General features: G+C 41.9%; 1 protein-coding gene across 1 annotated transcript in view; it reads right to left on the reverse strand.

Annotated features, from left to right (window-relative positions):
* Nucleotides 1-24,032, reverse strand: part of FER1L6 (fer-1 like family member 6) — a 77,149-nt gene that overhangs the window by 50,948 nt on the left and 2,169 nt on the right. Inside the window, exons 2-14 of the mRNA XM_075270116.1 lie at nucleotides 18,291-18,373; nucleotides 17,098-17,227; nucleotides 15,974-16,028; nucleotides 15,737-15,868; nucleotides 15,299-15,361; nucleotides 13,476-13,554; nucleotides 10,533-10,689; nucleotides 8,754-8,940; nucleotides 8,157-8,349; nucleotides 3,980-4,329; nucleotides 2,461-2,569; nucleotides 2,126-2,309; nucleotides 1,864-1,984 (exon numbers count right to left, since the gene is read on the reverse strand). Of these exons, the coding sequence (XP_075126217.1) occupies nucleotides 1,864-1,984; nucleotides 2,126-2,309; nucleotides 2,461-2,569; nucleotides 3,980-4,329; nucleotides 8,157-8,349; nucleotides 8,754-8,940; nucleotides 10,533-10,689; nucleotides 13,476-13,554; nucleotides 15,299-15,361; nucleotides 15,737-15,868; nucleotides 15,974-16,028; nucleotides 17,098-17,227; nucleotides 18,291-18,373 (1,843 nt within the window). The remainder of the gene's footprint in view (nucleotides 1-1,863; nucleotides 1,985-2,125; nucleotides 2,310-2,460; nucleotides 2,570-3,979; nucleotides 4,330-8,156; nucleotides 8,350-8,753; nucleotides 8,941-10,532; nucleotides 10,690-13,475; nucleotides 13,555-15,298; nucleotides 15,362-15,736; nucleotides 15,869-15,973; nucleotides 16,029-17,097; nucleotides 17,228-18,290; nucleotides 18,374-24,032) is intronic.

The raw sequence follows: 24,032 nt of genomic DNA on the forward strand, positions 1-24,032 counted from the left end.
ACCCCCAGCCCTGCAGATAGATAGGTTACTGTCACCAGAACCAGCATATCACCCCAGCCCTGCAGATAGATAGGTTACTGTCACCAGAACCAGCATATCACCCCAGCCCTGCAGATAGATAGGTTAGTGTCACCAGAACCAGCATATCACCCCTGCCTTGCAGATAGATAGGTTACTGTCACCAGAACCAGTATATCTCCCCAGCCCTGCAGATAGATAGGTTAATGTCATCAGAACCAGCATATCACCCCAGCCCTGCAGATAGATAGGTTAGTGTCACCAGACCCAGCATATCACCCCAGCCCTGCAGATAGATAGGTTACTGTCACCAGAAAAAGCATATCACCCCAGCCCTGCAGATAGATAGGTTAGTGTCACCAGAACCAGCATCTCACCCCAGCCCTGCAGATAGATAGGTTACTGTCACCAGACCCAGCATATACCCCCAGCCCTGCAGATAGATAGGTTACTGTCACCAGAACCAGCATATCACCCCAGCCCTGCAGATAGATAGGTTAGTGTCACCAGAACCAGCATCTCACCCCAGCCCTGCAGATAGATAGGTTACTGTCACCAGACCCAGCATATACCCCCAGCCCTGCAGATAGATAGGTTACTGTCACCAGAACCAGCATATCACCCCAGCCCTGCAGATAGATAGGTTACTGTCACCAGAACCAGCATATCACCCCAGCCCTGCAGATAGATAGGTTAGTGTCACCAGAACCAGCATATCACCCCTGCCTTGCAGATAGATAGGTTACTGTCACCAGAACCAGTATATCTCCCCAGCCCTGCAGATAGATAGGTTAATGTCATCAGAACCAGCATATCACCCCAGCCCTGCAGATAGATAGGTTAGTGGGACCCTAGAGTTTGAAGTTACTACTCAATGCATCTGAAACTAGACACAGACAGGACCAGTTTAATAAAAATGGGGCCCTGGGGAACAAGGCATTGCTTGCCATCTGGAGACAATTTTGGGATTTCTGAGTAAGTGCCCGCCAAGTGATGGGATATTAATACGTAACTTTTTGCTAATAGGATGGTTAGTAATGTGTCTCTAGGTTATGGTGGATTTTATTTCACGGTTATTACGGTGGGTTTTGAGGGTGCTTTATGGGGGCCATTTGGTGCACATTTATGATGCACCTTTAGAAATGCATTACAAATGAAGAAGAAGTGGAAATTTTCCTGTATAATTCTCCCTTTACGATCCTCTCCTAACTCACAGCTATTAAGGTGGATGTTAATGATTTTATGCATTTATTTCCTGCCATTGATACGGTGAGATATTTAATGACTTAATCTCCAAGTTACTTCTGCACATTGACATTACCGCTGTAATACTGAACACCTGCTTGTCATATATCTCCTTTATTACACCCCTCACCACGGTGCAGAGCTTGTCATAGATAACCTTTCTAGTCGTGCACTGCTGGGGTAACGTATCACAATTAAACCCGGGAATTGGCAATCACTTATATACAGACTAGTTTAGAATCATTGCAATGGATTTTGGGTCTTCATGCTTTGTCTGCCTGGTTAGCCTAAAAACTTAAAGGGATGGTTGATTCTACACACAATTTTTTACATATAAATTGGTCCAAAATTGTCATTCATTGTAGCTATAGTTTCAGAGTGGTCAGAGGTCTGCACAGCTCCAAGTCTCCTCCAAAGTCTTTGCATTAAGTGATGAACTTTGAACTGCCTGTAGTCACCACTAGAGGGAACCCAGGAACTATCTTTCTAAGTAGTATTCAGTATGCTCCTCTGCTCCCTCTGGTGGCAGCTGCCAGAAGCTGGGATTTCATCATTGTAAAAAAAACCTCATTCACTTGATTGTGGCTAACTATAACTCACCAGGTGGTCGGCCATTTTCTGGAGTATGTTAGAAGTGTACAGTCTAAATGTCTGATCTCCCCAAGTGCTTTTCAAATAGATACAGGGCTTCTTCTCGTAAAACGGTAAGTAGTAATAATTCCTTGGAGACAGAGAAGAAAAAAACACAAGTTTTTTTAGAATTTCACTGGATGGGTGAACAATGGGTCTTCAAGGTGTTGGGTCCCGGAGGAAACCTATCCAACCACTAGTCATAGGATTTGAACTCAGCAGATATCATTACCTGTTTCCCTCCGTTATCACCGGTTTTTCCGCAGTGGTCATGGATCTAAAAGCCATGGCTACGTCATGTGCCCCATCGGCCTCTTCAGTATGGAGTAGTGGGGCAGATTCTGCATCTTCAGCATCAGATGTTTTCTTTTTAGTTGCATGTGGTGATACCCCATCAAGTACATTGCCGTAGTTACCTGGGAATCACAGAAATGATCACATACATGATGGGTACCGATACAACATAGCACCATACTCCATTCACATCCAGAGCTGCATTCAGAATTCATTTGGTTGCTGGCTGGCTTCAATATGAATGTACATAGGCTTATACATATGGCCGCTTACCTACAGTCACCTCAAAGCTGATGGGTTTGTCTCCAATCTTCCTATCAATCAGAGTCGCTTCAAAAAAGGATCCAAAAAGTAAAAAATCTTCATACGGTTCTTCATGGATCTGAAAGAGTTACAGCCAACATTTACTAGGTCATCCGGACTGTATTTAGTAGAGATGGGTGACCGATTCATTCCGAGTCTGGCTCCACTCGATTATTCTAAATCGTTCAGTTTTTAACAAATGCTCCCATAAAGGGATGGGGATTTTCAGCTTTTTTTTTTTTTTTTTTTTTGAGAATCCAATTTTTCAGCACTTTACAACAAGGCTCACAGTCACAAACTTGGCTCCCAAAAACCAACAAGCCTGTAGCACTTACAATTATCAATGGGCTACCATTACTTTTTCCAATATAACCGTCATGTGAGTACAGAGAACCACATGCACCTTTCTTAAAAAAAAAAAGGCTAATATTTTGAGTATGTTGGACGCTAATATAGGGGCACTGTTACAGAAAGTGATATGTGGCATTGTCATTTACATTGATAGAGGGAGACTGTGACTGACACTGATATAGGGAGACTATGACTGACACTGATATAGGGGTACTGTGATTGACACTAATATAGGGAGACTGTGACTGACACTAATATAGGGAGACTGTGACTGACACTGATATAGGGAGACTATGACTGACACTGATATAGGGAGACTATGACTGACACTGATATAGGGAGACTATGACTGACACTGATATAGGGAGACTATGACTGACACTGATATAGGGAGACTGACTGACACTTATGTAGGGGTACGGTGTTTGACACTAAAATAGGGGGACTGTGATTGACACTGCTATAGAGAAACTGTGACTGACACTGATATAAATATGCAAATCTATTCTCCAGGATGTAATTAGGAGAACAGTGCCTCTGTATGACGCCCTCTAGAGGGCAGCCTCCTTAACATCATGCTGAGGAGGTCCAAAAGACCGAAACAGTGCTGTCCATAGCTGGGAATCTGTTCCTTTTGGAATAGAAATACTAATTTGGCAATTAAATCCGCATCATGTTAGTAGGAGTCATGCATGATGTTAAGGAGGCTGCCCTCTAGAGGGTGGTGTACAGAGGCACTGTTCTCCTAATTACATCCTGGAGAATAAATTTGCATATTTTTTTACCCAGAATCCCTAGCGGAGCAGGAATGACTTGTAAGTCTCCGTACTGCCTATGTAGGCTCACACTCTCCCTAATGTGTACGATTATCCCCTGACCCTGATATAGCGAGACTATGACTGACACTAATATAGAGAGACTATGACTGACACTGATATACGCGTACAGTTGCTGACATTGATATAAGGGATTTGTGGTTGACAATGTTGTATGTTTTGCGGGCGTATACAGTCTGGTGTATGATTGAAGGTACTAGGTTGGAGGAATATTAGGTATGTTGCATATATTAAAGGACAGGGAATATTTTGAAGCTAACGGGCAATACATTTAATAAGACATTATGGATATTTGGACTCACCTCAGGGGGAACATCAAAAGGCTCAACTTCAACCTGAATAGAATTGGTCTTATCTGCGCCTGCTGGAGCTTTTGCCTCTTCCGATCCTTTCTCTCCCTTTTCTTTCCCTGACCCTTTTGATGATTTAGAGTCTTTCAATGGGATCTTGATGTCTTTGATGATTTTAGAAAATTTGGACTCGTGGGCTCCTCCAGAAAGAATCTCTACAGCAATTTCAATTAAGATACGTCCTCTAAAAGAGACTCCTTCCCCATGACCTTCATTAAGTTCTTGGTGGTCTTCCATCAAAGTGGTATTACGAGGGGAGCCGTACAAATTTATCCAGGCTGGGCCAAATGTTGGAAGGAACCCTACAGCATAAATGCATTCTATTAAATGTGAAGTGATAACTGATATTAGCACATTTTGATATAGCTACTACTGTATAGCTGCCATCCGTGTACAAGAATTTAACTGCTATAATACTACTATAATAATACTTGTACATACTATAATACTGCTCCTATGTACAAGAATATAACTACTATAATAATACTCCTATGTACAAGACTATAACTACTATAATACTACTCCTATGTACAAGTATATAACTACTATAATACTGCTCCTGTGTACAAGAATATAACTACTATAATACTACTCCTATGTACAAGAATATAACTACTATAATACTGCTCCTATGTACAAGAACATAACTACTATAATACTGCTCCTATGTACAAGAATATAACTACTATAATACTACCTCCTATGTACAATAATATAACTACTATAATACTGCTCCTATGTACAAGAATATAACTACTATAATACTGCTCCTATGTACAAGAATATAACTACTATAATACTACTCCTATGTACAAGAATATAACTATTATAATACTGCTCCATGTACAAGAATATAACTACTATAATACTGCTCCTATGTACAAGAACATAACTACTATAATACTGCTCCTATGTACAAGAATATAGCTACTATAATACTACCTCCTATGTACAAGAATATAACTACTATAATACTGCTCCTATGTACAAGAATATAACTACTATAATACTGCTCCTATGTACAAGAATATAACTATTATAATACAGCTCCTATGTACAGGAATATAACTACTATAATACTGCTCCTATGTACAAGAATATAACTACTATAATACTACCTCCTATGTACAAGAATATAACTACTATAATACTACCTCCTATGTACAAGAATATAACTACTATAATACTACTCCTATGTACAAGAATATAACTACTATAATACTGCTCCTATGTACAAGAATATAACTACTATAATACTGCTCCTATGTACAAGAATATAACTACTATAATACTGCTCCTATGTACAAGAATATAACTACTATAATACTGCTCCTATGTACAAGAATATAACTACTATAATACTGCTCCTATGTACAAGAATATAACTACTATAATACTACCTCCTATGTACAAGAATATAACTACTATAATACTGCTCCTATGTACAAGAATATAACTACTATAATACTGCTCCTATGTACAAGAATATAACTACTATAATACTGCTCCTATGTACAAGAATATAACTACTATAATACTGCTCCTATGTACAAGAATATAACTACTATAATACTACCTCCTATGTACAAGAATATAACTACTATAATACTACCTCCTATGTACAAGAATATAACTACTATAATACTACTCCTATGTACAAGAATATAACTACTATAATACTGCTCCTATGTACAAGAATATAACTACTATAATACTGCTCCTATGTACAAGAATATAACTACTATAATACTGCTCCTATGTACAAGAATATAACTACTATAATACTGCTCCTATGTACAAGAATATAACTACTATAATACTGCTCCTATGTACAAGAATATAACTACTATAATACTACCTCCTATGTACAAGAATATAACTACTATAATACTGCTCCTATGTACAAGAATATAACTACTATAATACTGCTCCTATGTACAAGAATATAACTACTATAATACTGCTCCTATGTACAAGAATATAACTACTATAATACTGCTCCTATGTACAAGAATATAACTACTATAATACTACCTCCTATGTACAAGAATATAACTACTATAATACTACCTCCTATGTACAAGAATATAACTACTATAATACTACCTCCTATGTACAAGAATATAACTACTATAATACTGCTCCTATGTACAAGAATATAACTACTATAATACTGCTCCTATGTACAAGAATATAACTACTATAATACTGCTCCTATGTACAAGAATATAACTACTATAATACTGCTCCTATGTACAAGAATATAACTACTATAATACTGCTCCTATGTACAAGAATATAACTATTATAATACAGCTCCTATGTACAGGAATATAACTACTATAATACTGCTCCTATGTACAAGAATATAACTACTATAATACTACCTCCTATGTACAAGAATATAACTACTATAATACTACCTCCTATGTACAAGAATATAACTACTATAATACTACTCCTATGTACAAGAATATAACTACTATAATACTGCTCCTATGTACAAGAATATAACTACTATAATACTGCTCCTATGTACAAGAATATAACTACTATAATACTGCTCCTATGTACAAGAATATAACTACTATAATACTGCTCCTATGTACAAGAATATAACTACTATAATACTGCTCCTATGTACAAGAATATAACTACTATAATACTGCTCCTATGTACAAGAATATAACTACTATAATACTGCTGCTATGTACAAGAATATAACTATTATAATACAGCTCCTATGTACAGGAATATAACTACTATAATACTCCTCCTATGTACAAGAATATAACTACTATAATACTACCTCCTATGTACAAGAATATAAATACTATAATACTACTCCTATGTACAAGAATATAACTACTATAATACTGCCCCTATGTACAATATTATGTGTCTGTACTTCACATGTGTATTATCATCTGTTTCTGACGTATATGATCTGTGAGTGTAATCTCTATGGTAATTCTTGGTACCCGGGGTTATTATTGACATTACCATCCTTATATTCTTCGGTACGATGATTTTCTATATTTATGGCCATTAGTAATACAAAAGCAGAATTTTCTCATTTCATGTGATTCCATTACAGTGAGCATTATAGCGGTGTTATTTGTGTCACCTGTAGGGTGAAGCTGCTTTAGGCATATTGAAGTGTAAATCAAAGTCTCTGTGAACACAGAAATTCTGACTTCCTAGTTTTCTACTACTGTACAGAACAACAACAACTACACAGCGCTATCCTGAAGTGTACATCAATATCATCGGGCCCCATAGCAAGATCTAAGTTGTGGCCCCAATGAGAGTTCCACCAAGTTTCCACTAGGGGGAGCTCACAGCTCATGGAGTTATACAGCTAGTAATATACTCCATATGCAGTGAGCTTCTCCTACACACAACAATGTCACACCACACACGAGGGCAGTTTAGCAGTTTAGTGCAGCGCCCCTTCTGACTACAAGCCTCATAGTAGTCATGTGCTCTGCAGCTATATGTACAACTGCTCTCAAAGCAGTCATGTGTCCTATCTATTTACATTTGTTGTTGTCCCCATTGGGTTAACAACCTATGTCATACTGTCCAACTCTCCTGGGTGCTCTGAGAGGCTTCCAAAAAAAAGGGGTGACCTCGCAGACTCCCGATAGACCAGGCATGTTTTCAGGCCACTAGGGGAGCAGTCACTTTATATGTCACTTGGGCACTCCATGCACTAGGCATGTCCATAAAGAGGACGTGGCTAGCACATTTAGTGCCCAAAGGGGGCGTAGCAATATACAAAAGGGGGTGTGCCAGAAAATTTTGGATCTCTCCAATATAGTGCTGGCAGGTATGACTTTCATCAGGTTCATAAACTGGCCTACTTCATCGAAGCCCACCATGGTAAATACTATAGGAGAGGCCTGTATTCTGAGTATATTTTGCTCTTTTCTAGAAACAGCGCCACTCTTGTCTGTAGGCTGTGACTGGTATTTCAGTTCAACCACTTTCAAATGAATGCAAGTTGTATAAACTTCACATATTTCAGCTTGAAGCCCAGGATCTCAGTGATACAAGACGGTAAGTTGATCTAGTAAACCGCCATATGGATACCGCATGCTACCGAAATAACAAATAATGATCTCACCCTTGTCCCCATCTTGCTCATTTGATATCTTCTTCAGGTCTATAAAGTGAGTTGCCAGAGCCACGTCATTCATGCTGCCTTCATCCCACACCTGGATCTTCACTCGACGACACAACGGAGGGAACATCTCCTTGAATACGACCTGTTCGTGCCACACCGGTTCTGCGGTGTTCTTCTGGGCGGTGGTTCGACCCTAATGAAATATTAAGCCTGGGTTATCTGTTAGAATCGACAAACAGGAGGATGAGGGGAGTCAATGATAAAAATTAGGCCCCTTTCTAGGAGCTGCTTGACACCAGCACACTCACAAGTTTTCCCCATAGGAGGTTCATGTCCCAATTATATTTTTATGATTCTGGTGTATTGTCATTGTATTCTACCACTGCAGCACCTCAGGGGCGTAACTTTAGGGGTTGTGGAGGTGGAAGTTGCACCCACATGGTTTCACCAGTATTGTAAATAGCCATGGTAGGTTTGAGCCCTGATACAAAATTGGCCTTGAGGCCCATGAGTATCAAGTTCAAGTGGAAGATCCTACCAAAAAGTAGTTACCCTATTGAAAAGGAATTATCCATAATATGGTCAATCACAACTTACCATCTGTCCAGCAAACATGACAATCACATAGGGGTCCACTAGGTCCTTGCTATCCCCTATAAAGGCCTTAGTGACATTGGCCATGATGCTAGAGTTCATTTTCGGGAGGCCTTCTGCTCTGTAGATCCTCACGTAGAATCTGGCCCATGGTCTCTCTGATGGAAATCCTTTAGGTATCAACAAGTTCCTTCAAAAATACAAGGGCCATAAGTCAACCCCTATTTGTGCAGAATCTCTTCCCCTTATTATAGACAGGGGCAATGTTACTCACCAAGCAACCCAAGAAATTACATGGGGCCCTAGAGACCAGGGGGCCCCGACTATCCACATACCACCCAGAAGTTTTTTTGTAAAGTGGCCGTTACTAATTTGATTATTTCAGTAGGTGTCGTCCAATATTTTTTAATACTCACCTCTCCTCGCTCCTGGCTTGTCTTCTTCAGCCCAATATGCTCATGATGCTGTCAACGTCTGGATGTAATGTGCAGCATCTCCTGAAGCCACTCCATGAAGGCAGTTTCAGGGCTTTGCAGCTGATGTCACAGGCAGTGGTGAACCTAGCCTCTCTGCTGCCTAAGGCGGACTCCCCCTCTCCCCGTTAACGTGTCAGATGTCACGTGGTCTGGGATATTACCATAAAGGCCCAAAGCCTGTGCTAGCAGTAACAGGCTATTACTACTAGCACAGGCTTCGGGCCTATATGGTACTGCTAGCCCAGGCTTTGGGCCTATATGGCAATATCCCAGACCACGTGATGTCTGGGCATTACCATATAGCCCCGAAGCCAGCTAGGATTAACATCGGATCCCAGAGAGGTAAGTAACATTGTTTATTATGTTCCCTCACTTCCCCTGGGGCTCTGATTATTATTCCTGGGGATCTGAAAAGACACCCCCCCCCCCCCCACGGCAGCTCTCCCACGAAAGTTTAGCAAAAAAAGGTAAATAAAAATTTAAAAATTGCCCGAGGCGGTTGCCTCTCCTCGCCTCGGTGCGGCGCTGTTGACAGGGATGTGTGGGGATCACTAAGCGTGCATTATATTGTGTGTGAGGGCGCTAAGGGAGCATTAAACTAGGGGTGGGAGCACTAAGGGGGCAATAATCTATGGGTAGGGGTAATAGGGAAGCATTATACTGAGTGGGGGCACTAAGGGGGAATTATATTGTGTATTGGAGGCAGTATAGTGTGTGTGGGGGGGGCACAAATGGAGCAATAAATGGGAGTGGAGGTACCAAAGGAGAATTATAGCATGTGTGGGGCACTAATGGAGCATTATACTGAATGTTGGGGAACTTAGGAAGCATTAAACTAGTAATGGTTGTACTAAGGGGGCATTATACTTTGAGTAGGGGCACTAAGGAAGCAATATACTATGTGTGAGAACATTAAGGGAGCATTATACTGTGGGGGTACTAAGGGTGCAGTATACTGTGTGCTAGAGCAATATTAATGAGGCATTATACTGTGTGTGAGGATACTAAGGGAACATTAAACTAGGTATAAGGTGACTAAGAGGGCCTTATACTGTGTGTGGGGGCACTATTGGGGGGGCCCCCAGACGTAACTTTTCTTGGTTCCCCAGAAATGCTAAATCCCTCCATGATATCTGTACATTGCTGGAATATAGCTATGTAATATATGATGTGGTACAGCGTGACGCAACGTTAAATTTACCATAAGAACCATGGACAAAACAACATAACAATATGGCCATATGCATTAGCCCCTCCCACTTGCTATATTATATTTCCATATGTGTGATTTGATATATTTTCATACTTCTCTATATGTTCTTCTGCGTCACTGATTTTCTGAGACGACTGCACACTGTCCCCTTTGCCGGCCACGCTGATGTCACATTTTAGGTAGCCCTTTACTCCAGTCCTGATGTCAGACGGGTCGGTAAGAACTGCCCACTTGTCAAAGAACTGATGCCCTACAAGATATGACACTCCGCTATGACATGGAAACCCTACAAATCATGACAGTACAAAAATATTTGCCCCCTCGACTAAATGTATATTCACTTTTAATGACCATTGAGTTCCTTTATAAGAACATGACATAATTTTCTGTTAATACTGAATGACATGATCGCCTTCAGAGCTGCAATCACTATTCTGCTGTTGTGCAATCTGAAATCTCTCAGCATTCCTTGCTTGTTGATTTTACAATGGACCTATAACAATATATTTGTCAGGATAAGTTGTAACTGCCCATTGCTTGAGCGCCATCGCTGTCATGGAGAGCTTTACTGAACTTTTACATCATTTCCAGGTATCAGACAAGTATTGTCCAAGTGTATAAACATCTGTCCATAGACAGACAATTTTTGTCTCCATGGGCGTTGTCCGTACACAAGTCTGACACTATACATTCAAAACAGACTAGGGGGGATAGTAATTTCTAGTTGTCAATTTGTTTGTACTTTTCCAGGAGGAATAACAGAGGGTCGTCATACTGCAGATGGTCCAGAATGATTATTTCATGGGAAATACAGGTATTAACTAGAACTACTTGGAGATTCAAAGAGGTCTTGTATTCTGTAATAACTCTCGCAACGATGAAGCAATCAGAATGAAGCGACATGCAATGTGCCCCTCAGGAGAGATTTCGTCATAGCAAAGTTCTTCGTCATGAATTGGGTTCAACTTGAATATCCTAAATTGTTCGGTTTTTAACTAATCCAAGCAATTTGGGATTTCTTGGACTAACTAAAATGCATTATACTGTGTGTGACGACACTAACTGAGAGTGGAGATACTAACAGAGTATTATACTGTATGTTGGGGCATTATAATGTGTATGAGGGCAATAAGGGATCATTAAACTGGTAGTGTTGGTACTAAGGGAGCATTACACTGTGCGGGGACACTAAATGGGCATTATACTGTGTAGAGGCAGTATATTGTGTGTGTGGGGCCACTAGGGGAGCACTAACTGGGAGTGGGGATAGTAACAGAGCATTATACTGTATGTTGGGGCACTATGGGAGAATTATACTGTGCGGGGCCACTAAGGGTGCACTAACTGGGAGTGGAGATACTAACAGAGTATTATATTGTATGTTGGGGCACTATGGGAGCATTATACTCTGTGTGAGGGCACTAAGGGATCATTATACTGGTAGTGGTGGGCCCTAGGGGGCAATATACTGTGGCAAAACTGCATGTGTATCATGTCGCCACTGCTCAGGAGCACAAAACTTCTTGGAAGCCTCATTTACCGAGGAGCGCACTGCACATTGTTTAGTTCAGATTGCTTCATCCTTGCGAGAGTTATTACAGAATATTTGAGGCCTCTTTCGAGTGAATCTCCCTGTAGAGTGTCAGGGGAGGTGACAGGACCTCTTTAATGGAGCGCCCCATGAGACCCGCCACATTGACATTCATCCTGCCCATTAATCCTAATGAATTGTATTCCATTCTTTGTGTTTTCACTCGGAGCAGGAAATAACAGTGTCTCTTTCAGCTCTAAAATGAGAAATTTGCAGAACGTTTCGTGCTCCATTAGCTCATCTCAATTTGGCCTTCGTCACGGTATCAACGGTCAATGTGAGATTGTATGAGACAGTGAGAGAAGATCCGTGTAATGAAATATCATGTCAACTGCTGACAACGCTGACGGAAATGAAATTACAGTGAGGCTTCACGGCTGAGAACAATGACATGACTGGTGTCACAATGTTACTAAGGGACGACAGCTTAATATACAGCACGAGGGAATACAGGTAGCAAGCGTATGGAGGAATGGTATATAGGTGATTTATGATAGCGTAGAATGATATTAGATAGACGCTCATAGATAGATATACTGTAGATAGATAGATATGTGATAGATAGATAGATATGAGATAGATAGATGGATAGATAGATAGATAGATAGATAGATAGACAGATAGGAGATAGATAGATAGATAGATAGATAGGAGATAGATAGATAGATAGATAGATAGATAGATAGGAGATAGATAGATAGATAGATAGATAGATAGATAGATAGATAGATAGGAGATAGATAGATAGATAGATAGATAGATATGAGATAGATAGATGGATAGATAGATAGATAGATAGATAGATAGATATGAGATAGATAGATAGATAGATAGATATGAGATAGATGGATAGATAGATATATAGATAGATAGATAGATAGATAGATAGATATGAGATAGATAGATAGATAGATAGATATGTGATGGATAGATAGATGATAGATAGATAGATAGATAGATAGATAGATAGATAATGTGATGGATAGATAGATAGATAGATATGTGATGGATAGATGATAGATAGATAGATAGATAGATAGATAGATAGATAGATAGATAGATATGTGATTGATAGATATGTGATAGATAGATAGATAGATGATAGATAGATAGATAGATAGATATGTGATAGATAGGAGAGAGAGATAGATAGATAAGAGATAGATAGGTAGATAGATAGATAGATAGATAGATAGATAAATAGATAGATGATAATCAATCCGCCAGAAATCTTATAGCAATATACCAAATATACATTGTTATAAAATAGCTATTGGGGGTCAGGCTTATATTACACGATGCCCTTTGTGTTACCCCATGTTGTATAGAAACAGATCTAATATCAGTGCTATACAGTGTCTGAATAAAACTGCTATACAAGTACTAGACCAGGCCATCTATGGCGACTCCTAATAACAGTGACATGTGCCAGACTGATACATTACCTGGTTCATTGTATACTGTGCCCACATCCAGTCTACACGACCCTATTAATACACTTCCGATCAGCTTGTGGTGCATAACCTGCAGATAGAAAATGACAAAAGCTCGGCATGGTGCTCTTAACCCCATTTTTGGCCCTTCTGGACGTGTCTTTTTGCACCCGCTGGTGATAGTACAGCACGCCCCTTTGTCTGCACCATTATAATGATGTAACAATATGGAGGTTTGCTGGAATGATGTGCACAACAAACATTATGTCATTGGGGGGAGATGGGGTTAAAGTTTATCCCCAATTATTGCACATTGAGAATTTTGTGCAAAGCAAATATGAGAAGAACAAATCAGATCCCCCTTTTAATTTTTTTGTAAAATAAGACTAACAAATCTGACACATTGCTATGGGCCTCCTTAGGATTGTCACATTTACTTGGCCAAACAAATGGGGTCTGATTTTGGGAATAAGGCTAGGGAAATTAGTTGGTGTGAGATTCCCTGGTGGTCTGTGCACAGAAGGGGTCAGTGCTAACATGCATGGAAGTTTATTGTATTGTAGAAGTCAATGTCAACATTTATAATTGTCTAGGACAGGTAAGGGATTATTGTCGGCATCCCCTGTGGTCTAGAGAAGTATAAGGCTGCATTCACACAGAGTAACGCCAGGCGTCATTTGTGTGTAATTTGTGTGTCTTTTACGGCCGTCATAAAACGTTTACATAGAGTTCTATAGGAAAAGACGGCCGTCATTTACAGCCGTCATTTACGGCCGTCATTACAATGACGGCCGTAAATGACGGCTGTAAATGACGGCCGTCTTTTCCTATAGAACTCTATGTAAACGTTTTATGACGGCCGTAAAAGACACACAAATTACACACAAATGACGCCTGGCGTTACTCTGTGTGAATGCAGCCTAAGTATCCTCAGTGGCCTAGGACAGTGATGAGGATAACGTAGAAATCCCTGGGGGTATGGGGCAAGCTAGTGGTTAATGTTAGCATCTCTTCTGGTCTAGGACAGTGAAGAGGTTAATGTAAGTATCCCTGGTGATCTAGGATAGTTAATAATTTAATGTAAGCATCCCAGTTGACTAAGAACAGTAAAGATAATAATCTAGGCATCCCTAGTGGTTTAGGACAGTGAAGAGGTTAATATAAGCATCCCTGGTGGTCTATGACAGTGAAGAGGTTAATGTAAGCATGCCTGGAGGTCTAGGACAGTGAAGAGGTTAATGTAAGCATCTCTGGTGGTCTAGGACAGTGAGGAGGTTAATGTAAGTATCCCTGGTGGTCTAGGACAGTGAGGAGGTTAATGTAAGTATCCCTGGTGATCTAGGATAGTTAATTTAATGTAAGCATCCCAGTTGACTAAGAACAGTAAAGATAATAATCTAGGCATCCCTAGTGGTTTAGGACAGTGAAGAGGTTAATATAAGCATCCCTGGTGATCTATTACAGTGAAGAGGTTAATGTAAGCATCCCTGGTGGTCTAGGACAGTGAAGAGGCTGATGAAAGCATCTCTGGTGGTTTAGGTCAAGGAAGGGGCTAATCATACTTGACATTTTTTATATTTAGTTTGTGAGAGAACCATTGAATGATACACTGAGTGAATGTTAATATGGACATTCCCCTTTTTTGTAATAAGTACACAAAATGTCACATATAATATATTCAGGAGCCCAGCAAGTGTGGGCCAAGGAGATTTGATTTTGATGCTATAGGAGGGATCAAGTAGGGAATTAGCGATGAGCACGGGACTCCTTGCCTCCATGTTGGGGTTCTTCCTTTAAAAACTGGGTGTAACTTTTTTACACTTTCTGATACTTACCACCAATCGTATAATTTTGTCAAAAAGTTGTTCTTGAGGCGCAACAAAGTCGAAGACAAAATACTGCCAAGACAATGGAAATAGAAGAGCTGAGAGTAGGTTTATAACATGTCAGGTATATGATATTAAACAATCACAGCCTTATATATAGTACGTGAGTCCTTGGACAGGAGAGTCACAAGGGGTCCTCAGAACACCTTTGACCCTCTCGGCCCAGTGAGACCTGGCATCTCCTTGACGGACATGTATGATCTGGCATCATACAGAGAAAAGATCGAAACCAATGTTATGTATACTGCAGGTCCTGAAGGGGAGGAGCATGACATTGGGATTTATGTCAAGCCACACCCTTTAAATTTACATATGGAGTGTTTCTTTAAATACATGTATGAGCCATTTCCAGAACCAGACATAATGGGAGGACAACATGGCACTCACCTCATTGTAGAAGGGGGCATTTGTTCCTTCTTTGACCGTAGTTTGTTTCTTTTCATCCCCGATCTCAATGATCACTATTGGGTCAATGTTTTCCCCAACCAGCTGGCGGGCTTCAGTTATGGTTACGGCAATCTACAGGGCGTATGGACATATTGTATACGAGTTATTATATGTACATACAGTATGTCACTGTGTACTAGGTGACATCTACTGCTATATACTGTATGGTGAACTTACCTGGTAGGTTTGGATTTTGGTTTCTCCTTCATGAACCTTGGATTCTAGCTTGGCTCTGAAGAATTAACCAGATAGTATTCAATATTAGGAAATATGAACCCCCTAATACTATATGTATGTTTGGACTTAAAGGGGAACTTTCACCACTTCTGCCAACTCCAACTCTTTAAGCACCGCCCCACTGATTCTGACACAGTTAGAATTTTTTCTCTAGTGCCCACCAATCCTGAACAATCAGTGCTATTAATTTCAGCACCCAATATAGTAATTTTGCTCTCTACTGCCAGGTGGGCGGTCCTAGACTGTCTGCTCCAGCTAAGGACCGCCCACCCAACTGTAGAAGCCTCATTTAAGTGATGAAACTAACAGCACGATTGCTCAGGTATGGTGGGGGTTAAAGAAAAAATTCCAACGGCACCACAATCAGTAGAGTTGTGACTATTATAGAATGCCAAAAATAGGAATTGGTGGGGTGGTGAAAGGTACTCTTTAAAGAGGTGCTCCAGCTAGAAAAATATATTAGGATTATAACAGCCAAAGTAATTTCATGGGGTCTTGCCATGATAGACCATGTTATGGTCATGTGACTTGATGTCCACAGAACTGAGCTAGAATTGGCTGCTATGATCATGTGATGGTTTTGGTTTTAAGAGGGAATTTTAAATCAAGGAAAGAGCAATGGATTTATGAGTACAAGCTGATGACCCTGCTTCAAACACTGGAGCAAGGAATGAATCTGTCACATGGGTTCATGGCATCCTACAGAAATCACTGAACTGAGACAGCCATAAAGACACTCTGTGAACTGATAAGAACCTGGGAACTGTGGAATTGTTTAGTTGTATAACCAATAACCTTCTTTCCGCCTCCCTCCTAAAATTCTATTCCTAGTGTCCTTTTCTACATAAATCTGCTCCTTCAGAAATTGTTTTTAAATCTACTTGAGAAAGAAGCCGAGAGCTTTGAAACGTTGTAATCTGTCATCATTATGAGTTCGCCATTAAAAAAGCTATCAACTACTGAACACGCTCAAGTTTTTTTTTTTTAATATTAATATTTGGAGCACATAATAAAGTTATTCCGCCACCAATTCAATGACATAATCTCGGGAATTTCATACATACCTTTTTCTTTGCATGGTGGTTGACAGTGATGTACTGGAGAGTGAGAGGTCAGTGAGCAGACTCTCACTGCTACCCCCCAGGTCACCACCGGGGACATCGCCATGTGTGCTGTCTGTGTCATCAAGTCTCCCTAGTGAAATGGAAGAAGAGGTGAAAAAATATGTGATATAATGTATAGTACTCCCGCCCTGCTATATGTACTGTATATTGGGCATTATAAGGGGTTAATGTAGGCAATGTAGCACAAACCTCACTCCTTATATGAGCACCCGGATGACAGCTTTTACCTACGCTAATACTTTGTAACAAACCTTCAGCGGGACTAAAATAGTGATGGCCAAGCCATAGACTAAAAGAGAAGCTTACACTACTTCCACTAACTTGAGCACTTTTCATCCTTTAGGTGCTGATCCACTGATTCAGTTGGAATTTTCTCTCTAACCCCCACCATTCCTGAGCAATCAGTGCAGTTAGTTTTGGTGCCCGATATGTTAACTAGACTCTCTAATGACTAGTGGGTGGTGTCAGACAGGAGCAAGCAAGGAGGGCGTGACTCAGAGATCCAATCAGAGGAGACCAGTGTCAGAGCTTAGACTCACGCCTCCTCCCTGACATCACCCACTTCACATTAGGGAGTCTAGTCTGTATAAAAGGTACCAAACATAACCGTACTGATTGCTTGGGAATGGTGGGGGCTAGAGAAAAAATTCTGCCTGCCCCAGAATCAGTGGAAGGACGGCTATTACAGGATGAAAAAGAGATCGAGTTATTGGACGTGTTGAAAGGTTCTCTTTGAGACATTAATTTTTTATAGTGAGGGTTCAATCACCCGGACCACCCCTAGTTATCAAAATGAAGGATGAATATGAGGTGTTCTTTCCCTCTGTTAATTACTACTGTCATAGTCTAAACTTTTATCCACTTGATGGCGCTATAAACACATGATTTTCTACCCCGTGCTTCTTCTTGGGTTACTGCTACAATACCTTATAGATGAGGAAGAAGATAAGCTTGTGGTACAGGAACCTACTAAGCAGGTGTGAATGAAGGAATTATGGCCGCTCCGGGTGATTACATCTAATCCCCTGTGTAAGTCTCAGCAGTGATTGCATGTCTCTTGAGGAAGTAATATGGCTGCACAATCTTGATCTGGGCCTATTGTGATTCCTCTGTGTTTGGTTTCTAGGCCTTACCTAGTGCGCCCTTGTTTGCAAATGTCAGTCCCTTGTCACCCTTCTTTTTTTTCTTCAGATGCAGCCCGGAGAACAGACCCTTCCTGCGAAGAAAAGGGGGGTGGGGGGAATGATATAGAGATCAGGTTATATTGTTTGTATTAGTAAGGTGCAGATTTAACCCTTTTTTGTTCAAATGAAATTCCTCCATTTTTGTAAAAGAGCTACTGGGAATTAGCCAGAACCCCATCCACTTTGCAGAGACTGTAAAACGCCACAGCAAAATCATGGCATTTACGTTGCGTGGGCCCCGGTCTGAAGCGGTTTTCTGGGACTATGTTATATTAAATTCATGGGTGTCCAATTCAGCACCCCCACAGATCAGCCAATGTGGCCTCTTCACTTCTTACCCAGCATAATGCCATACAGTGTATAGTGGCTGGGCCTGGTATTGCAGCTCAGTCCCATTCTTGACTGGGATTGAGCTGCAAACAAGGCATGTGACTAATGAATGTGATGCCACACGGCTGATCTGTGGGTATACCAGGTGTAGAAGCCCCACTGGTCTAAGGAAGCCTTCACACGGAGTAAACACGTGTTTATTTTTGCAAAATACACGTGTAAAAATAAGACTCCCATTGACTTCAATGACATTTTACAGGCGTATTTTTACACATGTAAAAAATATCATTGAATTTACACCATACCTCCCAACCGTCCCGATTTCCGCGGGACAGTCACGATTTGGGTGACATGTCCCGCGGTCCCGGTTGGAGGGAGGTATGTCCCGATTTCAACTCAGATCTGCGCCCAGAGGACGCAGATCTGAGTTGAACACATATGCGGCTGAAGCAAGGAGCTAACACAGGTCAGCTCCTCGCTTCGCCGCTGCCCGCCTCTCTCCCTGACATATGCGGCTGAAGCTGCTCGCGTGCTCGCTTCGCCGCTGCGTCTCTCTCTCGCTGACACATGCGGCTGAAGCGAGGAGCTGACCTGTGTCAGCTCCTCGCATCGCTGCTGCCGCCGGCTCCTGGCTTGTAGACGCAATGTACAAGCCAGGAGCCGGCGGCAGCGGCGAAGCGAGGAGCTGACACAGGTCAGCTCCTCGCTTCAGCCGCATGTGTCAGCGAGAGAGAGACGCAGCGGCGAAGCGAGCACGCGAGCAGCTTCAGCCGCATATGTCAGGGAGAGAGGCGGGCAGCGGCGAAGCGAGGAGCTGACCTGTGTCAGCTCCTTCCTTCAGCCGCATGTCAGTGAGAGAGGCGGGCAGAGAGCGGCGAGGGAGCGGAGGAGAAGGTAAGTTTAATGTGGAGGTGGAACGTGAATCTGGGGGCAGGACGGCATGACACTGGGGGCAGAGATGGAGTGGACATGAAACTGGGGACAGAGATGGGGGACATGAATCTGGGGCAGAGATGGAGAGGACATGAATCTGGGGGCAGAGATGGAGGGACATGAATCTGGGGGCAGAGATGTGGGACATGAATCTGGGGCAGAGATGGAGAGGACATGAATCTGGGGGCAGAGATGGAGGGACATGAATCTGGGGGCAGAGATGGAGGGACATGAATCTGGGGGCAGAGATGTGGGGACATGAATCTGGGGGCAGAGATGGAGAGGACATGAATCTGAGGGCAGAGATGGGGGACATGAATCTGGGGGCAGAGATGGGGGACATGAATCTGAGGGAAGAGATGGGGGATATGAATCTGGGGGCAGAGATGTGGGGACATGAATCTGGGGGCAGAGATGGAGAGGACATGAATCTGGGGGCAGAGATGGAGGGACATGAATCTGGGGGCAGAGATGGAAGAGGGACATGAAACTGGGGGCAGATGAAGGGTGTATATGAAACTGGGGGAGAGATAGAGGGGGGACATATAATTTACGGGTGACTGTAGGAGGATTATACTGTGTGCGGACACATGAAAAATTAATGAGTGGGCGGAGTCAACACAAAAGTGGGCGTGGCTAAATATGCAGCTGCGCGCTACACGCGCTGCACATTTTGTCCCTCTTTCGGTTCTTCAAAAGTTGGGAGGTATGTTTACACGTGTATTTTGCAAAAATACACACGTGTTTACTCCGTGTGAAGGCTCCCGATACTGATGACCTATCCTAATGATAGGTTATCAATATTTTAGCCCTAGAAAACCCCTTGACAGTGAATCTTCACCTTTTTCCGATTGTAGTTGGTGCTGATCGGAATCGGAGGGTTGTTTTCTGTATATTTCCAAATAGTTAAATGATGTCAATGACTACAGACCACTAGGGGGAGTTATTTGAGGAGCTAAGAGCATTGCATGGAGATTTATTAGGCTGTGTTCACATTCAGCTTCGGTTAGGATCCTCTAATGCAAATTCCATATACAGTGCCTACAAGTAGTATTCAACCCCCTGCAGATTTAGCAGGTTTACACATTCGGAAGTAACTTGGCATTGTGACATTTGGACTGTAGATCAGCCTGGAAGTGTGAAATGCACTGCAGCAAAAAAGAATGTTATTTCTTTGTTTAATTTTTTTTAAAATTGTGAAAAGTTTCTTCAGAGGGTCATTTATTATTCAACCCCTCAAACCACCAGAATTCTGTTTGGTTCCCCTAAAGTATCAAGAAGTAGTTCAGGCACAAAGAACAATGAGCTTCACATGTTTGGATTAATTATCTCTTTTTCCAGCCTTTTCTGACTATTTAAGACCCTCCCCAAACTTGTGAACAGCACTCATACATGGTCAACATGGGAAAGACAAAGGAGCATTCCAAGGCCATCAGAGACAAGATGGTGGAGGGTCACAAGGCTGGCAAGGGGTACAAAACCTTTCCAAGGAGTTGGGCCTACCTGTCTCCACTGTTGGGAGCATCATCCGGAAGTGGAAGGCTTATGGAACTACTGTTAGCCTTCCACGGCCTGGACAGCCTATGAAAGTTTCCTCCTGTGCCGAGGCCAGGCTTGTCCGAAGAGTCAAGGCTAACCCAAGGACAACAAGGAAGGAGCTCCGGGGAGATCTCATGGCAGTGGGGACATTGGTTTCAGTCAATACCATAAGAAACATACTCCACCACAATGGTCTCCGTTCCAGACGAGCCCGTAAGGTACCTTTACTTTCAAAGTGTCATGTCAAGGCTCGTCTACAGTTTGCTCATGATCACTTGGAGGACTCTGAGACAGACTGGTTCAAGGTTCTCTGGTCTGATGAGACCAAGATCGAGATCTTTGGTGCCAACCACACACGTGACGTTTGGAGACTGGATGGCACTGCATACGACCCCAAGAATACCATCCCTACAGTCAAGCATGGTGGTGGCAGCATAATGCTGTAGGGCTGCTTCTCAGCCAAGGGGCCTGGCCATCTGGTCCGCATCCATGGGAAGATGGATAGCACGGCCTACCTGGAGATTTTGGCCAAGAACCTCCGCTCCTCCATCAAGGATCTTAAGATGGGTCATCATTTCATCTTCCAACAAGACAACGACCCAAAGCACACAGCCAAGAAAACCAAGGCCTGGTTCAAGAGGGAAAAAATCAAGGTGTTGCAGTGGCCTAGTCAGTCTCCTGACCTTAACCCAATTGAAAACTTGTGGAAGGAGCTCAAGATTAAAGTCCACATGAGACACCCAAAGAACCTAGATAACTTGGAGAAGATCTGCATGGAGGAGTGGGCCAAGATAACTCCAGAGACCTGTGCCGGCCTGATCAGGTCTTATAAAAGACGATTATTAGCTGGAATTGCAAACAAGGGTTATTCCACAAAATATTAAACCTAGGGGTTGAATAATAATTGACCCACACTTTTATGTTTAAAATTTATTAAAATTTAACTGAGCAACATAACTTTTTGGTTTGTAAGATTTATGCATCTGTTAATAAATCCTGCTCTTGTTTGAAGTTTGAAGGCTGTAACTTATTTGCATCTTATCAAACCTGCTAAATCTGCAGGGGGTTGAATACTACTTGTAGGCACTGTATATGGCTCAAATGCATTGCCCCCGGGGTGTATGCAGCCCCTGAGGCCATGATCTGCGGCCTTCTTGTTGGAATTTGGGAGAAAAGAGCCCCGACCTGGTTCTAAAGCTTCCCAAGATTGTAGGCCAAAACCTGCGGCCTACAAGCTTGGGGCATCTTCAGTGTATAATACTTACCTCTCCGCTCCCCAATACCTCCTGCTCTCTTACCCTGCTCAAGACGTACTGCTATGATATATGTGCACCTGGGAGCAGTGAGGTAAGTACTGGCTGGGGTCCATTGGGGGGGACACTAAATTCTACTGGGATGATTTAACATTAAATTTGTATTGTATCGAATTCGGAAAGAATACGGCCAATTAAGTTTTTCTATGTACGGCCCATTTGCCCGGCCAAGTTTGAGACCTCTGGCCTAAAATAGTGCATGCCATCTATTTTCTTTTATTTTTTGCATGTTCATTTTTCTTGAAGCTTGAACTTTTCAAGGTCCAACCTGTTTTTAGACAAAGCACTTTTTTCAATAAATTTTTTTCTTTATCCCATTCCAAAAACCATAACTTTGAGGACTTGTTTTTTGCAGAACAAGTTGTATTTTCCAATTTGGATACAAAATTTATATTTTTTTGGGGTGGTAAGGGAAAAAAAAAATCAGTTCTTCAAAATTTATACGACAGCTGAAGATACTCGAGTGTAGTGCTTGGCTATCTTAAGCCGATTGAACACGACCATGTGCGGCCGTCATCCGTGTGCCTCCCATGCCCTGGCTGTGTTTCTTTGGCCCTTGACGGAAGCGCGGCTGCAAAATCGAACAGGAATAGGACCTATATCATATTTTGCACCCCGGACTGTTGGCCTGCACACGGTACTCTGTGTACAGTAGGATCAATAGAATCGTAAAAAAATGAGAACCTGCCCCTTTAAATTGTGATCACCTAAAGGAAAGCAAATATTATTCCTGCGCAGAGAGTGCAGCTACATGATGACTCCCCCAGTGCGATGTACATAGGGATTCGGATAAGTCTTATGATCTATTACAGAAGCCCCGCATTATATCTGCCCTCGGAGACTACACCAGAGGCATTTGGAAGGAGCTGTCAAAACATTTGGCCCCACAGAAGAACTAAGCATGTTTAATTGATCTACATGGGTAAGTGCTCGTACATGCCAGTCTATTGAGGATACCATCTGTGCCTGGCTCAGGTGATTGGATGGCACAGACCCCGAGCCGTCCTAATAAGCACACAGCATATGTGTCTGAATATTAGCTGTCTAATAAGCGTTAATGCATATTCTGGAGGAGAAAATTTAAGTGTGATAGGATGGAAGCGGGGGAATGGGAAATATCGAGGAAGTTCTTATACTTCTGCTCAATCCATCCCTGACTTTGGCTCAAAAAACACAGCGTAATATGCAACAAAAAAACTGTGTCTCTGCAACGTGGGACCTCAGACTAAAGAGGCCCAGGCAATAATATAAACATATACATTGGTGTTTGACTACTAGTGTGCTGCACGGTCTACACCCAGTAGATATCAAATGTTCATCAATACCAGGGAACAACATGGTGTACACCGCCCAGAGCTGCGGAAAGTTCTACAGTCCATTGTAGAGACCTACCCCAGCCCCTCCTCTACAGTCAGGTGAAGAAAACACATCCGCACATACACAACACAACACCGGGACATGGCACAAACCCAAACATTACCTCACGGTGTACAAACAAAACCATGACACATACCCAACAAATTCTCATGGATGGGCCCAGCGCACAGCACACATAGGCAAACAAAAAATCTGTCAG

The sequence above is a fragment of the Leptodactylus fuscus genome, chromosome 4, assembly GCF_031893055.1.
Source record: "Leptodactylus fuscus isolate aLepFus1 chromosome 4, aLepFus1.hap2, whole genome shotgun sequence".
Taxonomy (NCBI): domain Eukaryota; kingdom Metazoa; phylum Chordata; class Amphibia; order Anura; family Leptodactylidae; genus Leptodactylus; species Leptodactylus fuscus.